The 16862-nt window shown below is 36.4% G+C and overlaps 2 protein-coding genes across 3 annotated transcripts; one reads left to right on the top strand and one right to left on the bottom strand.

Annotated features, from left to right (window-relative positions):
• The first annotated feature begins 509 nt into the window (after positions 1-509).
• Positions 510-12385, top strand: ap1s3b (adaptor related protein complex 1 subunit sigma 3b). Its single transcript, XM_052128925.1, has 5 exons — positions 510-608; positions 4863-5041; positions 8113-8221; positions 9232-9369; positions 11655-12385. The coding sequence occupies exons 1-5, from the start codon at positions 606-608 to the stop codon at positions 11688-11690; spliced, it is 465 nt and encodes a 154-aa protein (XP_051984885.1). The 5' UTR covers positions 510-605; the 3' UTR covers positions 11691-12385.
• A 386-nt stretch (positions 12386-12771) lies between these two features.
• Positions 12772-15805, bottom strand: LOC127645438 (secretogranin-2-like). 2 transcript variants are annotated; one of them, XM_052129057.1, is made up of 2 exons: positions 15705-15805; positions 12772-15053 (listed from the first exon to the last, which is right to left on the bottom strand). In XM_052129057.1, exon 2 carries the CDS (start codon positions 15043-15045, stop codon positions 13297-13299), a length of 1749 nt encoding a protein of 582 aa, XP_051985017.1. In that variant the 5' UTR covers positions 15046-15053; positions 15705-15805; the 3' UTR covers positions 12772-13296. The 2 variants fall into 2 exon arrangements, with proteins under 2 accessions (XP_051985017.1, XP_051985018.1); XM_052129058.1 differs by lacking the exon at positions 15705-15805 and adding an exon at positions 15235-15346.
• Positions 15806-16862: the final 1057 nt, after the last annotated feature.

Genomic DNA, 16862 nt, shown 5'->3' with positions numbered 1-16862 from the left:
TGGAAAATCTTCTCTACTGTTATCTATTAATGCAGTAGACAGAAGAGTAACTGTCTCAAATGTGTTTATTATATTATCAGTAAAAAATATAGGAAATAAATATATTCTTGTTTAAAATTTAAGATTTTTTCCTTTATTATTAAAAAATTCTAATACATCAAGTAGGAAGTTAAAAGTATAAATAAAGTTTATAAAATGAAGGCTACTATAATTTATATTATTATTATTAAAACGTTATTGCCTTTATCAGTTTGAAGTCAAACATAGCTTAAAATAGAAAGCTTTGCTCTAATTTTATTTTTTAAAGTGATTTGTCAAACAAAAAGGTAGTTCATGCCATATCACTGTCGTATTTACAAAACGCACTTTGGTCACGTAAAGGAAAATATTTGAGGAGGGTGCATTTGTTACACCGCCCTTTCTCAAACCAGGTGCAGCACTTTGACCAATCAGAGGTCAGGCAGAGGAGGTGCACACGGAGATCTGCGCTAAGCTGCGGATCTGCGCATGCGCGGCTCTCTAGTGGAATGGGAAGGGCATCGGTGAGTTCGGCTGTCTTGATTTACCAGCCGGGAACTGAATAGTTCATACTTCTATGTTTCAAGATGGTAAGTTTGACAGTATATTCTTAAAACACGCATTTAGATCACATGTTTTGGTGACAGTGGTAATTTAACCCAACAGGTTCTGCGGGTGCACCTGTTCAGGACGTAGGCTATGCGCGAGCGCACCTGCGGACTTTAAAACTTTCGTTTTGGTTTTACACTTACGCAAACAATGTCATTTATATTTTCTGTACATCACATATTCTTGTTTTATTTTAAGTTTGAGCAAATTATTCGGAAGTAGAAAGAATATTGGGAAAGTTCAAATATGTTGTTTCCGTGAAGTCATTTTATCGACCTACCTTGATAAACCGGTCACCTGATTTGCTTTGACATCAGGGTGCCGGATTATTCAGTTTTGCGACATGTAAATTAATTCCCTTTGTAACTTGACAACATGTATTGTCTCTAAAATCCTGTTGTAGGTGATATGATTTGTTAGTCCGGGTAAACTCGTTTATCTGGTGTTCAAAAATTAGTTTTCCACTCTGTGTTTAGTTTGACTGGTGAACCTGCAGCAAGTCTTCATCTATCCCTGTGTAAACTCCTTTTTCTGGTTAATGTTTGAATGAGGAAAGAATTACTATAAATAAATAAAAAAAAATACAGTGTTCTATTCATTTAAAAAAAAAAAATGTATATTCAATATATTTTAATACTAATGCACTGTATAAAAAAATAGCTAATATAAATGTTAGGAATCAAGCAAGTCTATGTATTATTCCTATGCAAACTCACATTTATGGTTAATGTTTTGAGGTAGAAATGACAGAATGAGAATCACTCCTTTACAGTATATTTGCTATTAATAAAATTACAATAGTGTGTGTGTGTGTGTGTGTGTATGTATGTGTGTGTATATGTATATATATATATATATATATATGCATACACGCCACAGTTAGTTCCATTCCTCGAATCTGATTGGACGAGAGACGTTCCATGAGCACTGATGGTGTGACAGCATCAGCACTCAGACGCTTCACTGTGTGTGTGTGTGTGTATCACTCCGCTTGTGTTCATGCTGTTCTAAACTAAAGTGTAAGCGTAGTGCATATGTGTTAGGAGTTACTATCTTTATTTTTGAAATTACGTATGTTAGCCTGCATATTTTTTTGTGTAATGTGAGCCAGTTGGTGACATAAAGTGAATCATTAGTCATTGTAATATTTTTTTTGAATCTTGTGAAATTGTTCAGGTCAGATTTCATCTAAAATTCTATTGTTACTTTTTTTTTTTCTTGCGTGGAACACAAAAGGAGATGTTAGGCAGAATGATGTTAGTCTACTGACTGAGGCTAACATTTTGCCTAATGTGTCCTTTTGTGTGTTGCACTGAATGAAGTCAAATGGGTTTGGAACAACATGAGGGTGAGTAACTGATTTCATTGTTTTTAAATTTGAAATAATATCTGGAATAATTTAAACTATAATTTAAGTCCATAGCACCTTCAAAATCATAATGAAAATGTTCAATTTTGAGGTAAAAGTATGTGACTTGTTTATCATTTTCAGCCCCATTCTAACTGATGCTTTCAAAAGTAAACATCAATATCTATAGCACACTATTTCCTTTCTCTTTTCTTTTCCTGTTGTCATGTAATGGGTGTGCCATACTCAAGAAATACGTGAGAAATTCATTTTCCTATGGAGCACAATAGCAAAACTGTCTGCTATCTTGGACTATCTTGTTTCCTTGTTTTTTCATCTTTTGTCCCTCATCAGAGTATACTGAGGAAGCAAATAAAGAGTTCGCCAGAATGCTTTGATCGTAACAATGAACTAGTTTTCATTTCCCCACTTTTTTTTTTTTTGTGCCTGTGTGGATTTGAGCAATAAGAGTGTCTTGCAGTATCAGGCTCCTTAATGCTCAGTAACCACTTCATCTTCTAGTTAAAAATGAATGATTGACGAAACAAAGGTTCTTTTTACATGAAGGTTGTAGGTTCAAGCCCCATATGGAGCGAGTCATGAACCATCAGCATTGTGTTCTTGAGCAAAGCACCACATATATGCACGTGCCCCAGTATAAATCTGCTGTGCCCAAGTAAAAGCTCAAGTTTGAGTTTTAACAATTTACTTTATTTGTCAGTGCATTCATTTAGATTGATAATCCCTGAAAAAAGAAATGGCTTTATCGAAATGCAACGCAGTAACCCACCCAATCAACACTTGTAAAAGCAACGCAGTTTAACCGAAAACACAAATCTGAAGCATGCTCGCAGAAATCCATGTCCGTGGTATATGTGCGTCGTCGGTGTCAACATATACGAAATGTATAAGATATTAAAATGAATATTATTTTAGATACAGTTCCTATATATTGATTTTACACAGGGCAAATATACCATTTATTAAATCGACTTTATTTACATATCATATTTTAATGGGGATATCATTTATTACAGCTGACAGTTACACGAGCAGACAAAGTTTGAACATTAACCGAGATAAAACTTAAATTCACGGCTTTTTAATACTTCTGTGTATAAATTTGAAGGCTTTTTATTGGATCAATACAGGTAAACATCATATTATGTGCCTATGCATTACTTTATGGAGAGTTTACGACCTACTAGTTAAGTGTTGCCTTAAGAACAGGTGGTGCAACCAAATTAAGCACTGACTTAGTTACAAACTAACCAGTAAGCCCTTAATGTGAACTTTACCTCCTAACTTACGTGAGAACTTAAGCACAGCTCCTCAGAGAGTTCTTTACCATGAGGTGCCTTGTTGAATTTCCAGTGACCATTATGAGGGAGTGTGAGAGCAATGACACCAAATTTAACACACCTGCTCCCCATTCACACCTGAGACCTTGTAACACTAATGAGCCACGTGACACCTGGGAGGGAAAATGGCTAATTGGGCCCAATTTGTACATTTTCACTTAGCGGTGTACTCACTTTTGTTGCCAGCGGTTTAGACATTAATGGAGTTATTTTGAGGGGACAGCAAATTTACACTGTTATACAAGCTGTATACTCACTACTTTACATTATAGCAAAGTGTCATTTTTTCAGTGTTGTCACATGAAACGATACAAAAATGTGAGGGGTGTACTCACTTTTGTGAGATACTGTATGTAAGGAACCATGTCATATCATTTTACAAAAATGTCTCAAGTCATGTTATTTTCATGAGATCAGGCTAAATATTAGTGTACTGCACACTGCACAGTACATACTGTATAACGCGTACCATTTTTAGGAAAGTAGTATCCGAAGCAGTACACAATATGCTAATGATAAACATTTCATTATGCTACATTTAATTTAGCAAGTGCATGACGTCGGTTATCCTCTCTGAAATAAATAGTTACTTTTCATTTTCCATTCCAGTTTTTTTGTTTATTTGCTTTAGTTTTTTTTAACTGTATTTTTTGGGTAATTAACATCATCCGTTACTATGCATACAGCAAATTCACATGCTGTCTGTGCAATGTATGCATACTGCAAAAAAGTACAAGTAGTATGTCCAGCCGAACATCTACCATCACCTATTTTTTTATCTGGCTTTACCTTTTTTACATGGCAGATACGGTATTCAAAAACTAATATTTCCTTATGTGCTGAATTGTTCTGAAGGTCTGTGTATTGATTTGCTTCATTACATGCATTACTCACTTCTGCAGTGGTGTGTTTTATCCATTTCAACCATTAAAGTGAACACCCTTTCCAGTTTATGTATTTATCTTTTCTCAGAGGTGTGACTAACTATATAATAATTTCTGCTAATAGTTGTTGGTGTGGCCAGTGACCTGATAACCTGTGAAAGAGGCTTTTTATAGTGAGTTTGTGTGACTCACAAGTCACAAAGGGAGCGTCACAAATGCTCTGTTCAGCTGTGATGTGTAGCTATGTGAGAAGAACAAGAGTTACTAGAATGAGTTTTAGTGGTTCTATTCTCAGTAGTATCATTACTCTGAACTGATTAGTTCATTGATGGAAATGTTTTACGTACAGATCTGTTCTGCGGCTCATCTCTCAGTCTCATATGGATTTTGTTAATGTGTTAGTGGAAAGGTTACACGTAGTGTACACACCGTTAGTTCATGTTCTTTTGAGTTTTATTTTGGACCCGCTGCACTGTGGGGTCTGGAGGGATGTTCTGTATTTCAGGGGATGTTCTGTATTTCAGTGTTATCACGGCGGATCATTAATTAGTTTGCCACGCCCACCCCTAAAAGATAAACGGATGAAAAAGTTTGTTATTAGCCATCCAATTAAAATGCATATCCTGTTTTTTTGTCTGATAGATGCATTTCCTGTTGCTGTTCAGTCGCCAGGGGAAGTTACGTCTGCAGAAGTGGTTCCTGCCCCTCCCCGAGAGAGAAAGAAAGAAGATTGTGAAGGACATGACCGCTATGGTGTTGGCACGGAAACCCCGCACATGCAACTTCCTGCATTGGAGGGATCTGAAGATTGTGTATAAGAGGTGGGCATGAAACTCGCCTTAAGGGTCCCAAGCTGAGACAAATAAATTCCACCACTTTCCCATAAAGGGCTGCATATGTGTTCTAGCTGGAAAGCTCTCGCGTTTGGTCATTAGTCATCGCTGCACAAGGTGTGATCAGAAAACTCTCTATTTTTGCAAACCAGACACCTAGTCACCAGTCAATGTGGTCTAATTAAAAATACCACATGCAAAGTGTTTCAAGTCCTAATGGAGTTTGTTGCCCTAGTCCCTGCTGTTGTTTGTATACCAGTTCAGTCGAGTTCTTCTGCTATTACTGATGTCATTAGTTGATGTCATGGGGCTATCTGTGTACTCCTTGTTTTCCAGTGAAAACTTGTGTCTGTTTCCTACACAATGGCCCCCTATTACCCTAGAATAGGGTGTAACATGAATCTATATTATTCAAATTAGTTGGCATTATCCGTTTTAGAAACCTTCAATTGTCTCTTCTAATAAATTACAGTATACACTCTTGTAAGTCATCAATCTTCCATAATGTGACTTTTCAAGTGAAACAATAATATAATAATTTATAAATGGAATGGCACTTGACTTTATTAATCTGGGGAGGGATAAAAAAATTATAGAACTTAGAAAAGGAAAATAGAAAAGGAAAGTCGTTTCAGTGGCAGGCAGAGCAAGTTATTAAATTTTGGTGAAAGGTCATGAACGCACACAATTTGATTTATTTGGAAAAGCATGTACAGGGGAATCTTGCTCAATAAGACCGGGAAACTTTTTCCAAAAAAGGGTTAGACAGCCTAATTTCACAGAAGAACCTTCCTAAAAATATTTGTTTTTTAGAAAACCATTTATGTACTGTAGCATTAAAGAGCCCAGAAACCAATGCATTGATCTGAAGAACCTATAATGTAACCTCAAGAATGTTTTGCAACCCAACCATCATTGTGTTCCAAAACGTATAAATTATGCTTTCGCAGGGCACTTAAAATGGAGAGCAATCGTGGTAGCCATTCTGTAGGCTTGTTGCAAACATACATTTTTTTTTATTAAAAATGAGTTCTGAATAACAGTTATTTTTGAGCCCCACATCCTTCAGCCATCTGAAGCTCTCACAGTGGATTTTAAATGGAGGTAGACTGATAGTAGATTTTGCCAATATCGAAAACCTAGTGGAAAAGTCTGATAATTGTTTAATCGGTCGATAATTAATTAAAAAAATAGATTAAGAATAAAACATTCCTTTACTATGAGGTACTATTGAGGCCACAAGAGTCCAAAAATTAATACAATCCAAAAGCAGTTTATTGTGCTACAAAAATCCCAATTATGACCAGTAAAATGAAGATTGTATGCATAGCGGGTGATTTTAACTATAAACAAGCCCAAAATACCCTGGGACTTTTCTTTTGAAATGACAGCGGCTTGGCCCTGTTTCAATGCTCTACATGTAAGTATTAACTTAATTAAGCTTTTTATAGCCTAAATATTTACCAGATGAGGTTTATTGATGAGGACTAAAAAAATTAGGAATAATAACAATAAAAAAACTATCGGCAACTATAGGTATAGATGTTTGTCGATAACCGATAATTCCAAAAACTTTCAGCACCGATTTAATGATACAACCGATATATCGGTCTACCTCTAATTCTAAAGACTTAAAAGGGAATAGGGCTTAGCGATGATCACTTCTGAAAGGAACACAGCCCTTGTTGTAAAGAACCCTGTACTGCATCAGAAGAGGGTTATTTGCTTTATGTAATATTCTGGGTTCAGTTCAAGTTAAGGTCAATCAACAGCATTGTAGAATTATGTTGATTACAACATAATTTTTTTGAGGGTTTAAAGGCAGAAATCTGAAGCTTAAATTCTTCTGTTAAAATTCATGTATTTGAGCTGTAAAGTTTTAGGGTTTGCTGACATTACATCATCATGATACGCAGTTGTAAAACTGGCTATAACGTTACACAGAAAAGGTTAATAAGTGATTTTATCACACTAAAATCACGTTTTATACGCATATTGTTTATGTCTTGTGACTATACAGTCAATTGGCCCCCATTCACTTCTATTGTTAGTGTCTCACTTTAACGCATAATTTTGCTCTTAAAAAAAAGGATAGATGAGTCAAAATACATTTTTTTTAGTAATTCATGTTATGCTACAAATGCTGTTGATTGATCTTAACTTGTTTGAACCAATATTCTTTATTTTTATTTAATAAAAATTTAGCCACAAATGTAAACAATACACATCTTAATACGATTTTAGGGTGATAAAATTGCTTACTAACCTTTTCTGTGTTAAGTTATATCCAATTTTACAATTTTGTTGCCATGACGATGAAACCCCATAAACACTAAGACGACCGTAAATAATATGTTGCAGCTGAAATAATACACCAGTTTTAACAGAAGATTTAATGTAAGTGCTTTTATAACATTATAAGCTTCAAATTTCTGCCTTTTTTAAACCCTCCAAAATGTGCAGAATTTTGCTTTTTTGAAATGAACATTTTCACAAATGCTGTAAGATGACCTTAACTTGTATTGAACCTGGAAAATTCCTTTAATCTAAGATGCTGCAAAGAACCTTTATTGGTTAAGAGAGTAAATAGCATTATTTTAGCTATGCTTCTATATTTTAATGTTTCACAGCTTGACAGTTTTCTTAGTCAAACCATACATATTATGTTACATTAAATCTTTATTGAAAGGAACTGAAACTCATATTTCTGTGAGTGACTCTACAAACTCACTCTATTTTTCGTACCTCACTTAACCTCTATCTCTTACTCTGTTCTCTCCTGTTGTTTTTCCATTGTGGCCTTTACAAATATGGAGTTTGCTATGCCAACAGTTGTTTAACACAGAATCTAGATGACTTTTACATGAACGATAACATAAACAATTTGTAAATTAACACTAAATGTAATTGCTGCTGTTTATATTATGTCTAATTAATACATAGATTATGACTTTTATAATGGCTGGGCGTAACTGATTTTGTGTGTGTATGAATATAAAAACATACTGGATAAATGTATGTTTATATATAACATGTATGTTTTCCCCTTGCGTTTGTAGGTATGCCAGTCTGTATTTCTGCTGTGGTTTGGAAAACCAGGATAATGAACTTATTGCTTTAGAGATTCTGCACCGCTATGTGGAGCTACTCGACAAATACTTTGGCAACGTTAGTATTCGCTCTCTCTCATTATCGTTCACTAGATGCTCGGTAGTAAATAGTTGACATATTTTCTGTAGAAATTTAATATTTTTATGAATAATCAAATGTTTACACATACCTTTCTGAACTTTGGAGGATGTGTTTAGTAAAGTGTTCTCAGGAAGACTTTCAGAATTTGGATATTGAGTGCATTTGAAAAATCTTAGATTTAAATTTTTCTTTATGAAGATTTTTTGTTTGGTTGGTTTATCCTTTTTTTTTTCTTAACTATTCTCATTTATTTGCATTCTTCATTTATTGATCAATTTCACCTTGTTCTTGCCTATGAAATTCTGTGTCAACAGTGTTGATATGGCATTAAAGAGGTAGTTCACCCAAAAATGTAATTCTCTTATCATTTACTCACCCTCATGCCGTCTCATATTTGTATGACTTTCTTTCTTCTGCAGAACACAAAGTTTTTTAAAAGAATATCTCAGCTCTGTAGGTCCATACAATGCAAGTGAATGATGACTAAAACTTTGAAGCTTTAAAATGCACATAAAGCAGCATAAAAGTAGCTAATTATTTTTTACTTGAGTAGTTTAATCTATGTCTTCTGAAGCAGACGAAAGTGTAACTCCTATTTCATTGTACATTTTGCCATTGCAGATTCTAGGCATGATCATGATTTCAAGCTCAATTACACTTCCTAGTGATTGAGGCATGTGCAGAGTGTAGGATGAAAACTCTAGTAGGAGTGACATTTTATGCTGCCTTTAAGTGCTTTTAGGAGCTTCAAAGTTTTGTCCAATATTTACTTGCATTGTATGGACCAACAGACCTGAGAGATTCTTCATAAAATCTTAGTTTGTGTTCTGCAGAAAAAATAAAGTCATACACATGATGAGAGAGTTTTCATTTTTAGGGAACTATTTGTTTAAACAATATTAAACAATTAGACCTTTCTAAAGCAAATATCATTTTTGCTCAATGATTGTTTTGTTCATAAGTAATCTTGTCACTTTCTGCCTTAGGTATGTGAGCTAGACATAATCTTTAACTTTGAGAAGGCGTATTTCATTCTGGATGAATTTCTGATGGGTGGTGAGGTCCAAGAGACATCCAAACAGTCTATTGCGAAGTCTGTAGAGGCATCAGATATGCTGCAAGAGGTCAGACACTCACTTTACTCTGGTGCTCCATATTGGACAAACCAACCCAAGTGGCATTTTTAGGAACTGTAAATGTGTATCCTGTCTCAAATTATATTTTGAGAAAGCCAAACTATATTCAATATTGAATGAATCAGAAATTTAAATGTAACAGTATGGAAGTAGGATAAAAAAAGAAAATACATTAAAATGACCTAGAAAGGGCAGTTATTTTGATGTTTTTAAAGCATTAATTCATTACTATGACTTCAGAACACAAGACCTATCTTCATCCTCATTGCTGAGCCAAACATTTCAGAATGTTGTACTTGGGTAAAGAACCCACAGATGATTGGATACAAAGCTCCACTTTGGCCATCACCTTCAGGAAACATTATTGATTTGGAGATGAAAAAGGGAGAGAGAGAGAGAGAGAGAAATAAAGGGATGGAAAGTGTGAGAGAGTGGTTTTACAGTGTAGCACTGCTAAATGGCAGCTTTCCCAGCATGCCTCATATAAATGAGACCACATTAACACCTGTATAGCACATTATATAATTTGTTTGGTTCACTGATAAGTCACAGTCACAGTCCGTACATCCTTCACTGCTCCTTAATAAAGTATATTCGAAAGAAAGACCACCGGTTTTGGAAAGTAACTAACTAACCAACTAAGAGTAGCAGTACTACTCAAAAACTATGTTAGTAACAATCTAGATTTTCTGAATGGTGGTCTATCATGACAAAACTGTACAAAACACACGGTTTAGGTCAAATGGTTCACAAAGTAAACTGACCCTTCAGATGGTTCATTTATGAACAATAAAAATCAATAAATTATACATTGCTTTGTGTGGTTTCCTGTGCAAACACCTACGTTGCATATTTTTCTTCATTTATAAAAAATATTTTATAAAAATATTTTATTAGTGGTCTTCAGAGGAAATCAGTATTTTCAAACGCTATACAGTATATATAAAATACATATTAGTATATATACAGTTGATGTCAGATGTTTAAATACATTTAGGTTGAAGTCATTAAAACTAATTTTTTAACCTCTCCACAGATTTAATATTAGCAAACTATAGTTTTGGCAAGTCATTTGTGCATGACACAAGCCATTTTTCCAACAATTGTTTACAGACAGATTGTTTCATTTTTAATGGACTATATCACAATTCCAGTGGGTCTGAGGTTTACATACACTAAGTTAACTGTGCCTTTAAGCAGCTTGGAAAATTCCAGAAAAGGAAGTCAAGCCTTTAGACAATTAGCCAATTAGCTTCTGATTGGAGGTGTACTGAATTGGAGGTGTACCTGTGGATGTAGTTTAAGGCCTACCTTCAAACTCAGTGGCTCTTTGCTTGACATCATGAGAAAATCAAAAGAAATCAGCCAAGACCTCAGAAAAGAAAATTGTGGGCCCCCACATGTCTGGTTCATCCTTTGGAGCAATTTTCAAATGCCTGAAGGGACCACTTATATTTAAACACAATTTACAATCGTATTTTAACTAATTACACAATGATGACTTTGTGAAGATGCTGGTGGAAATAGGTAAACAAGTATCTATATCCACAGTAAAACGAGTCCTATATCAACATAACCTGAAAGGCTGCTCCGCAGTGAAGAAGCCACTGCTCCAAAACCACCATAAAAAAGCCAGACTCCAGTTTGCTAGTGCACATGGGGACAAAGATCTTACTTTTTGGAGAAATGTCCTCTGGTCTAATGAAACAAAAATGGCTGTTTGGCCATAATGACCATCGTTATTTTTGGAGGAAAAAGGGTGAGGCTTGCAAGCCAAAGAACACCATCCCAACCGTGAAGCATGGGGGTGGCAACAACATGTTGTGGGGGTGCTTGCTGCAGGAGGGACAGGTGCACTTCAATATGCACCGGTCGGAATATTAGGAAGGAATATTATGTTGATATATTGAAGCAAAATCTCAAGACATCAGCCAGTAAGTTAAAGCTGCTACCAAATACTAACAAAGTGTATGAAAACTTCTGACCCACTGGAAATGTGATGAAAGATGTAAAATCTGAAATAAATAATTCCCTCCACTATTATTATGACATTTCACATTCTGAAAATATAGTAGTGATCCTAACTGACCAAAGACAGTTAATGTACTGAAGTAAGCTGCTTTATATTAGTTGCATGTAGTGCTGCTACTCTTTAAAAAAGGTAGTTCTACTTTAAAGTTAAACAATTTTAGACTTGACTGCAGTTGAACTACTTGTATTATTTCAAGTTCTTTAAAGGGCTGATCAGCTTTGCACTGTTGTCTTCTCTTTAGACGATGGAAGAATACATGAGCAAGCCAGCCTTCTGACTACAGCAGACGTGATGCAAGGTGACAACAGGGAAATAATTCTGCCTCCACAGTTTAGGTTGTGTCCCTCGTTCTGGAAACGCAGCTTCACTGCAAGAAGCTACTGTTCAAACTTTATCCAAGAGGGCTACTGATGAACTTGTTTTCGCAATGCTGGTTTAAACATCTTTCACCAGCCCATTCAATTTTAATATAACTGAATCTGGGTTCTAAAGGAATTTTTGAATAATATTATGTTTTTTCAGTGTATAGAAATGAATGTAATGCTGAATTTCAATATTGATAACTCAAGCATGCACATAGATTGAACTGATAAAATTAAAGGGAAAGTTCACCCAAAAATGAAATGTTTATTTGAAGTGCCTTTTCATGTAATTGAACATGTTGCATGTCTCAGGAGACTGAAGAAGAGAAAATAATATGTATATTTTTGAAGGAATATTAATAATGATTTGTGAGCACACTTTGTTGATATTGTCTTTATTAAAAAATAGTTTTGATATGATTTAGTCCTAGTCGAGTGTTTGTCTCAATTTCCTCTAATGAGATGTCCAATGTGCTGAAATTACTGTTGAAGTCTGTTCTTACTTCCAGAGGGTGAACATTTTCTGACAAACTCACCCAGGTAAAAAAACAAAAAACTATTTGATCATTTACTCACCCTAATGTTGTTCCAAACCCGTATAACTTTCTTTCCTCTGTGGAACACAAAATGTGTTAATTTTAGTTACCATTCACTTTCATTGCATTTTTTTCCAGATAGTGAAAGCAAATGGTGACTGCTGTCATTCTGCTTTAAATCTCTTTGTGTACAATGGGAGAATTTTCATATTTGTGTGAACTATCGTTTTAACTATCTCTTAAAATAATAATATCCTTATTTTATAAAAACAATTCTGGATACATATATGAATGTTTTATTTTATAAAATGTTTTCTATGTTTAATATATGTAAAATGATTAATCTCGGTCCAGATAAGATTTAAGTTTCTTTCTTTAGTAATTTTGCTATGGCACACTTTTGTTTTAAATTATGTGTAAAAAGGAAGCACAATACAGCAAGAGAAAAAATAATACGGTAATGCTTTATTCATGTTTCTATTCTCACACTTTAGAACACGTACAAAATGATTTATAAATTAGAATTACATCCATCTTTATTGGTTTAATAATTATATAGCATGTAAAGATTGCAGCAAGCGGAGTCCTACGACTACACAGGAACATTCTCTTGAGACCAATGAAAGGGACAAGAAAACATTTTGAGGACCACCAATTCATAAACAACATTTAAAAACTCCCGCACAATGATATACCATATATATATACATCATATAGAATTCCAAGAAAGCTAAAGCACTTTAAACATGGGTTACTTTTGAGGAGATATAGGCATGTCCCACGGCTAAGCTTTATTTTTGGTCTCCATCCGTATTTCAACAAGTCCCTTTTGCAGCAAGATTGGCTAGTAGGGGCTTCATACAAGCAGTTTGTGATTTGGACTATTCAGAAGTTGTTCATTTAGCCGTAGCAACCATATCAAAGAGTTACAAGGTAAAGGTGGCGGGACTTGTCGGGATACGGGTGGGGGTGGGGAAATAACCCTTCACATTCCTGCAACCATTTTTCCATCATACTCTTTACCATCTTCTGTATTGGATACAGCGGGGGTTTGGTCTATGGGCTTTGGTTCTGAATCTTGAGTGGGTGGTTTTTGGGGTGCCTCTGACACCTCTTTCCCTTGGGTGTCTCTTTTGGTGGGTGTGCTTTTCCCATTATCAACCTGATTGAAGAAATCTTTCATGGCCTCCTCGTATAACTCATAAGGCAGCTGTCTGTTTGTGGTGGAATCGATGGCACGTTTGCGATCGCTCGAGCTGGTGTCGGGGTACTCGGTCAAGAGTTTGGCTGCTAGGAATGTCGATTCCTCGTCTACTGTATCATCATCATCATAATCATTTTTTCTTTTGCTTGGAGCTTTGTTTAACTCTGACAAGAACAAGTTTCCCCGTCTTCCACTTGGGTTGATGTAATTTGCCATGGCTGTTTTGTACGGTCTTTGCTTAAGGAGAGAAAATTTTGAATTCTTGTTGGCCAGATTCCCCAACCCAAGGACTTTTAAAATATCTTCGGTCTTGACGTCATGGGGGATGTCACTCAATGTTACTTCTGGCTGTCGGCCATTGTAGTACTTGATAACTCTGCTCTTATACCGAGGTTGGCTGGGCTTCCTAGCCTGCAGTGTCTCAGGAAGGCGCTGTTGTTTTCTGGTTTCCTCCATGAACAGCATTCCAACCAGGTCTTCAGGAGGCACCTGGAGCTTCACTGAAATAGCTGACAGCAGTTGCTTGATAGCCCTAGGGTCGATTAGAGAGGGTTGGGGTTGAAGCCGCCTCCTTTCTTCCATCAGGTCTCGTTTTTGTGCTTGGTCAGTCATCTCCAAGACCTTCAGCAGGTAGTAATCCACGAGTTTCGTGTCATCCTCTGGATTCTCATCATCAGCTTGGCCAGCTCGCCTCTCCATGGCCTCGCCCTGTTCACCGTTATCTGCTAGTCCTCGTTCATATTCTTCATGGCTTCCTTTAACGACTTCCTCTGTCTCCATCTGCTCCTCTAGCGGCACCCACTCCTCCCCTCCAGCCACGTCCTCATACGCCAGATTTCTGACCCTGTACTGATCGTCGTCATCCTCGCCATCATTATCCTGGTTCTCTCGCTTCTGATTCTGTGCAGCTGACAATTTTCCTAGCTCTTCGAATATGGAGCGCATATTGGCAAGGCTCTGAGGGGTGTACTGCTCATCCAAATCCTCCGTTGCACGCTTGTTGTCTCTGCCATTCTCCTCATCCTCAAACATTAATGGATACTTCTTGTGGGGCTTCACAAAGCCACCATAGTCTCCAACAGGGCTCTCCCCGTCCGGCACAGGGCGCCTGCTCTTGTGAGTGCGCCGCTCGTTGCCAGGCTGGCTTGCTGGGTTCTCTCCAGCCTGCTCGAGCATCCGAAGCAAAGATTGCACCCACTGTGGCACCCCCTTGTTATCAGGCCAACGTGCCGCATCCTTGCGTTGAGGAGTGTTCTCTTCCTGTAGGGAGGCGAGCTGGACTAGAAAACGGAATTTGTCCACCTCATCATAGTCCCCAGTAGGGCTCTCTGATCCATCGGCTCTCTGCTTCAAGCTTTCAATATACTCCAGGGCTTTGATCATGTCAGCACTGGGAGAGAGAAAGCCACCCTGGTCGCCGCCTCGCAGGTAGTGGTGCCGCACGGATGCTCCCTCCACAGTTAGAGTTTGGAGGAGAGAAGCAAAAAGGACCGCCACCCTTCCAGCAGACAGTTTCGTTAGTGACAACATTGTACTGCCTAGGGATAAACAAACACAAAAACTAGTTAACCCTGGTCAATTCAACTCTTTCTTCTCCTTATTTCTATTTTTTGTGAATTTTATATGATGCTTTTCAAGACAAAATGCATGCAGTTTAACCACAATCTTGATAGAATCAATCTTGATTTAAAAATGTAATAATTCTTTTGTTTAAACTACCTTTGTATGCAGTCCTAAGAGTTGCTTTACAGCCCAAAATTTGTTTCCAGAACCTAGCTCAAGAGATGCTCAGAGCAGCAATGATATCAGTCAGATCACAACATGTTTTTAAACGACAACAGCACCGGATGAGTCACCGCCTGTTGTCAAGGTAACCTTTCACTTGTGGCTGCCGATCACTAAGAACAGATCTATTTGAGATTTTTCAAGCATATGTTTGTAAAACATTTCTCGATTTAAAATAAGACGAGCAGGAATACATTTCACTGATCGTTAAACTGAGCAGATAACCCAGAGATGAGATACGCTGATGATGAATGATAGGATCTACAGTAATCAAGGCAAGCAGTAGAAAAGAGGAGAAAAGCTCCACACCTCTTCAACCGTCACAAAGCAGACTAGATACAATTTTAATTATGTTTACACAACATGCTTTTATGAGTATTAAATATGAAAATGAGCCGCCGTACCTTTTGTGTAGAGCTCAGAGAATGTGAATAAGCGTGAACAGCATGTCCTATGTGCGTTTCAATGGGCTTCGCTTGTGTTTCAGCACCCGGACAGCTCCCCGCGCTATATGAGACGCCACCTGACCTGTGCGTCACAGATGCACACGCAAAACCGAGGTTATGCATGCATACGAACTGAAGTTTACAATTCACCGTTCATCCGTGATGAGAAACAGAGATTACCTCTTATGAACGCGCTTTTTATTTAATTGTTTTGTTTTTAGCATTATTAATGAGAAAGATCTTGTTCTGTTTTTATGAATAACATACTTTTTATGCTAGATCTGACTTATGCTGCATATACCCTTATGTGAATTATGCATATACAATGTGAAGGAGATTGCATATTATTTATTGTTTTACAGTATGGTTTGTGTTATTTCCCCCAAACCATTTGCACTGTTAATATGTGAGGAGAAACATATGGATGGCTTGATCTATATTTTAGGTTGTATTTCATTAATAAGGAAATGGATAGATATTTTTATAGATAACAAACAGGTATATACCTACATTTTTATGCTCAAACTGTTGACGCATATACAAAATACCATGGCATGGTGTTAGCCACCAGTGCCATAAAAAGTCATTTAAAATGAGAAAAAGTTTCTTATACTGTTTGAACAAGGACCCATATTAATCAAATTATTAATGCATGGTATTTGAAACATTTACACTTTTCTTCTGAGGAGTAACCTGTACCCTATTAAAAAATAATTACCATCTTAACTTGTTTCTGCAAAACAAAAAAAACAATGGTACACTAAATGCAATGGAACTGTAGCATGGTATCATCCATCACTTTTCTTAAAAAAGAAAAATGTAAAATGACAAAATACACATTTTGAAGGTAATCCCATATTAATTCATTAATGAATTCATAGTTGAAACAATAAAAATGGCTTTTTAGCACAAACTAATACTATGGTATTTTTTTGCAGAAGTATTTGCATCAAAAGTCATGTCTACCAAAAAAATGTTAAAAAAGGTACAGCTGTCTGTTGTTTACAAAATTGTGAGTGGGTCATTTACGTTTCATTGTAAATAACTTTTCACATTGTATTCATGATTGTACAAGACCCACATAGAGAAAAGCCAATGTATCATTTTAGAAACCTC

The sequence above is a fragment of the Xyrauchen texanus genome, chromosome 6 (genome assembly GCF_025860055.1).
Source record: "Xyrauchen texanus isolate HMW12.3.18 chromosome 6, RBS_HiC_50CHRs, whole genome shotgun sequence".
Lineage (NCBI taxonomy): Eukaryota > Metazoa > Chordata > Actinopteri > Cypriniformes > Catostomidae > Xyrauchen > Xyrauchen texanus.
Note: the sequence above shows the minus strand (reverse complement) of the source record. Positions and strands in the feature narration are given on the sequence as shown.

Excerpts from the sequence above, each read along its gene's own strand:
- ap1s3b (XM_052128925.1), top strand. Across the intron at positions 5,042-8,112 it reads CTGAAGATTGTGTATAAGAG|GTATGCCAGTCTGTATTTCT; the intron begins GTGGGCATGAAA and ends TTGCGTTTGTAG. Across the intron at positions 8,222-9,231 it reads TCGACAAATACTTTGGCAAC|GTATGTGAGCTAGACATAAT; the intron begins GTTAGTATTCGC and ends TTTCTGCCTTAG.
- LOC127645438 (XM_052129057.1), bottom strand. The coding sequence starts at position 15,045 with ATGTTGTCACTAACGAAACTGTCTGCTGGAAGGGTGGCGGTCCTTTTT.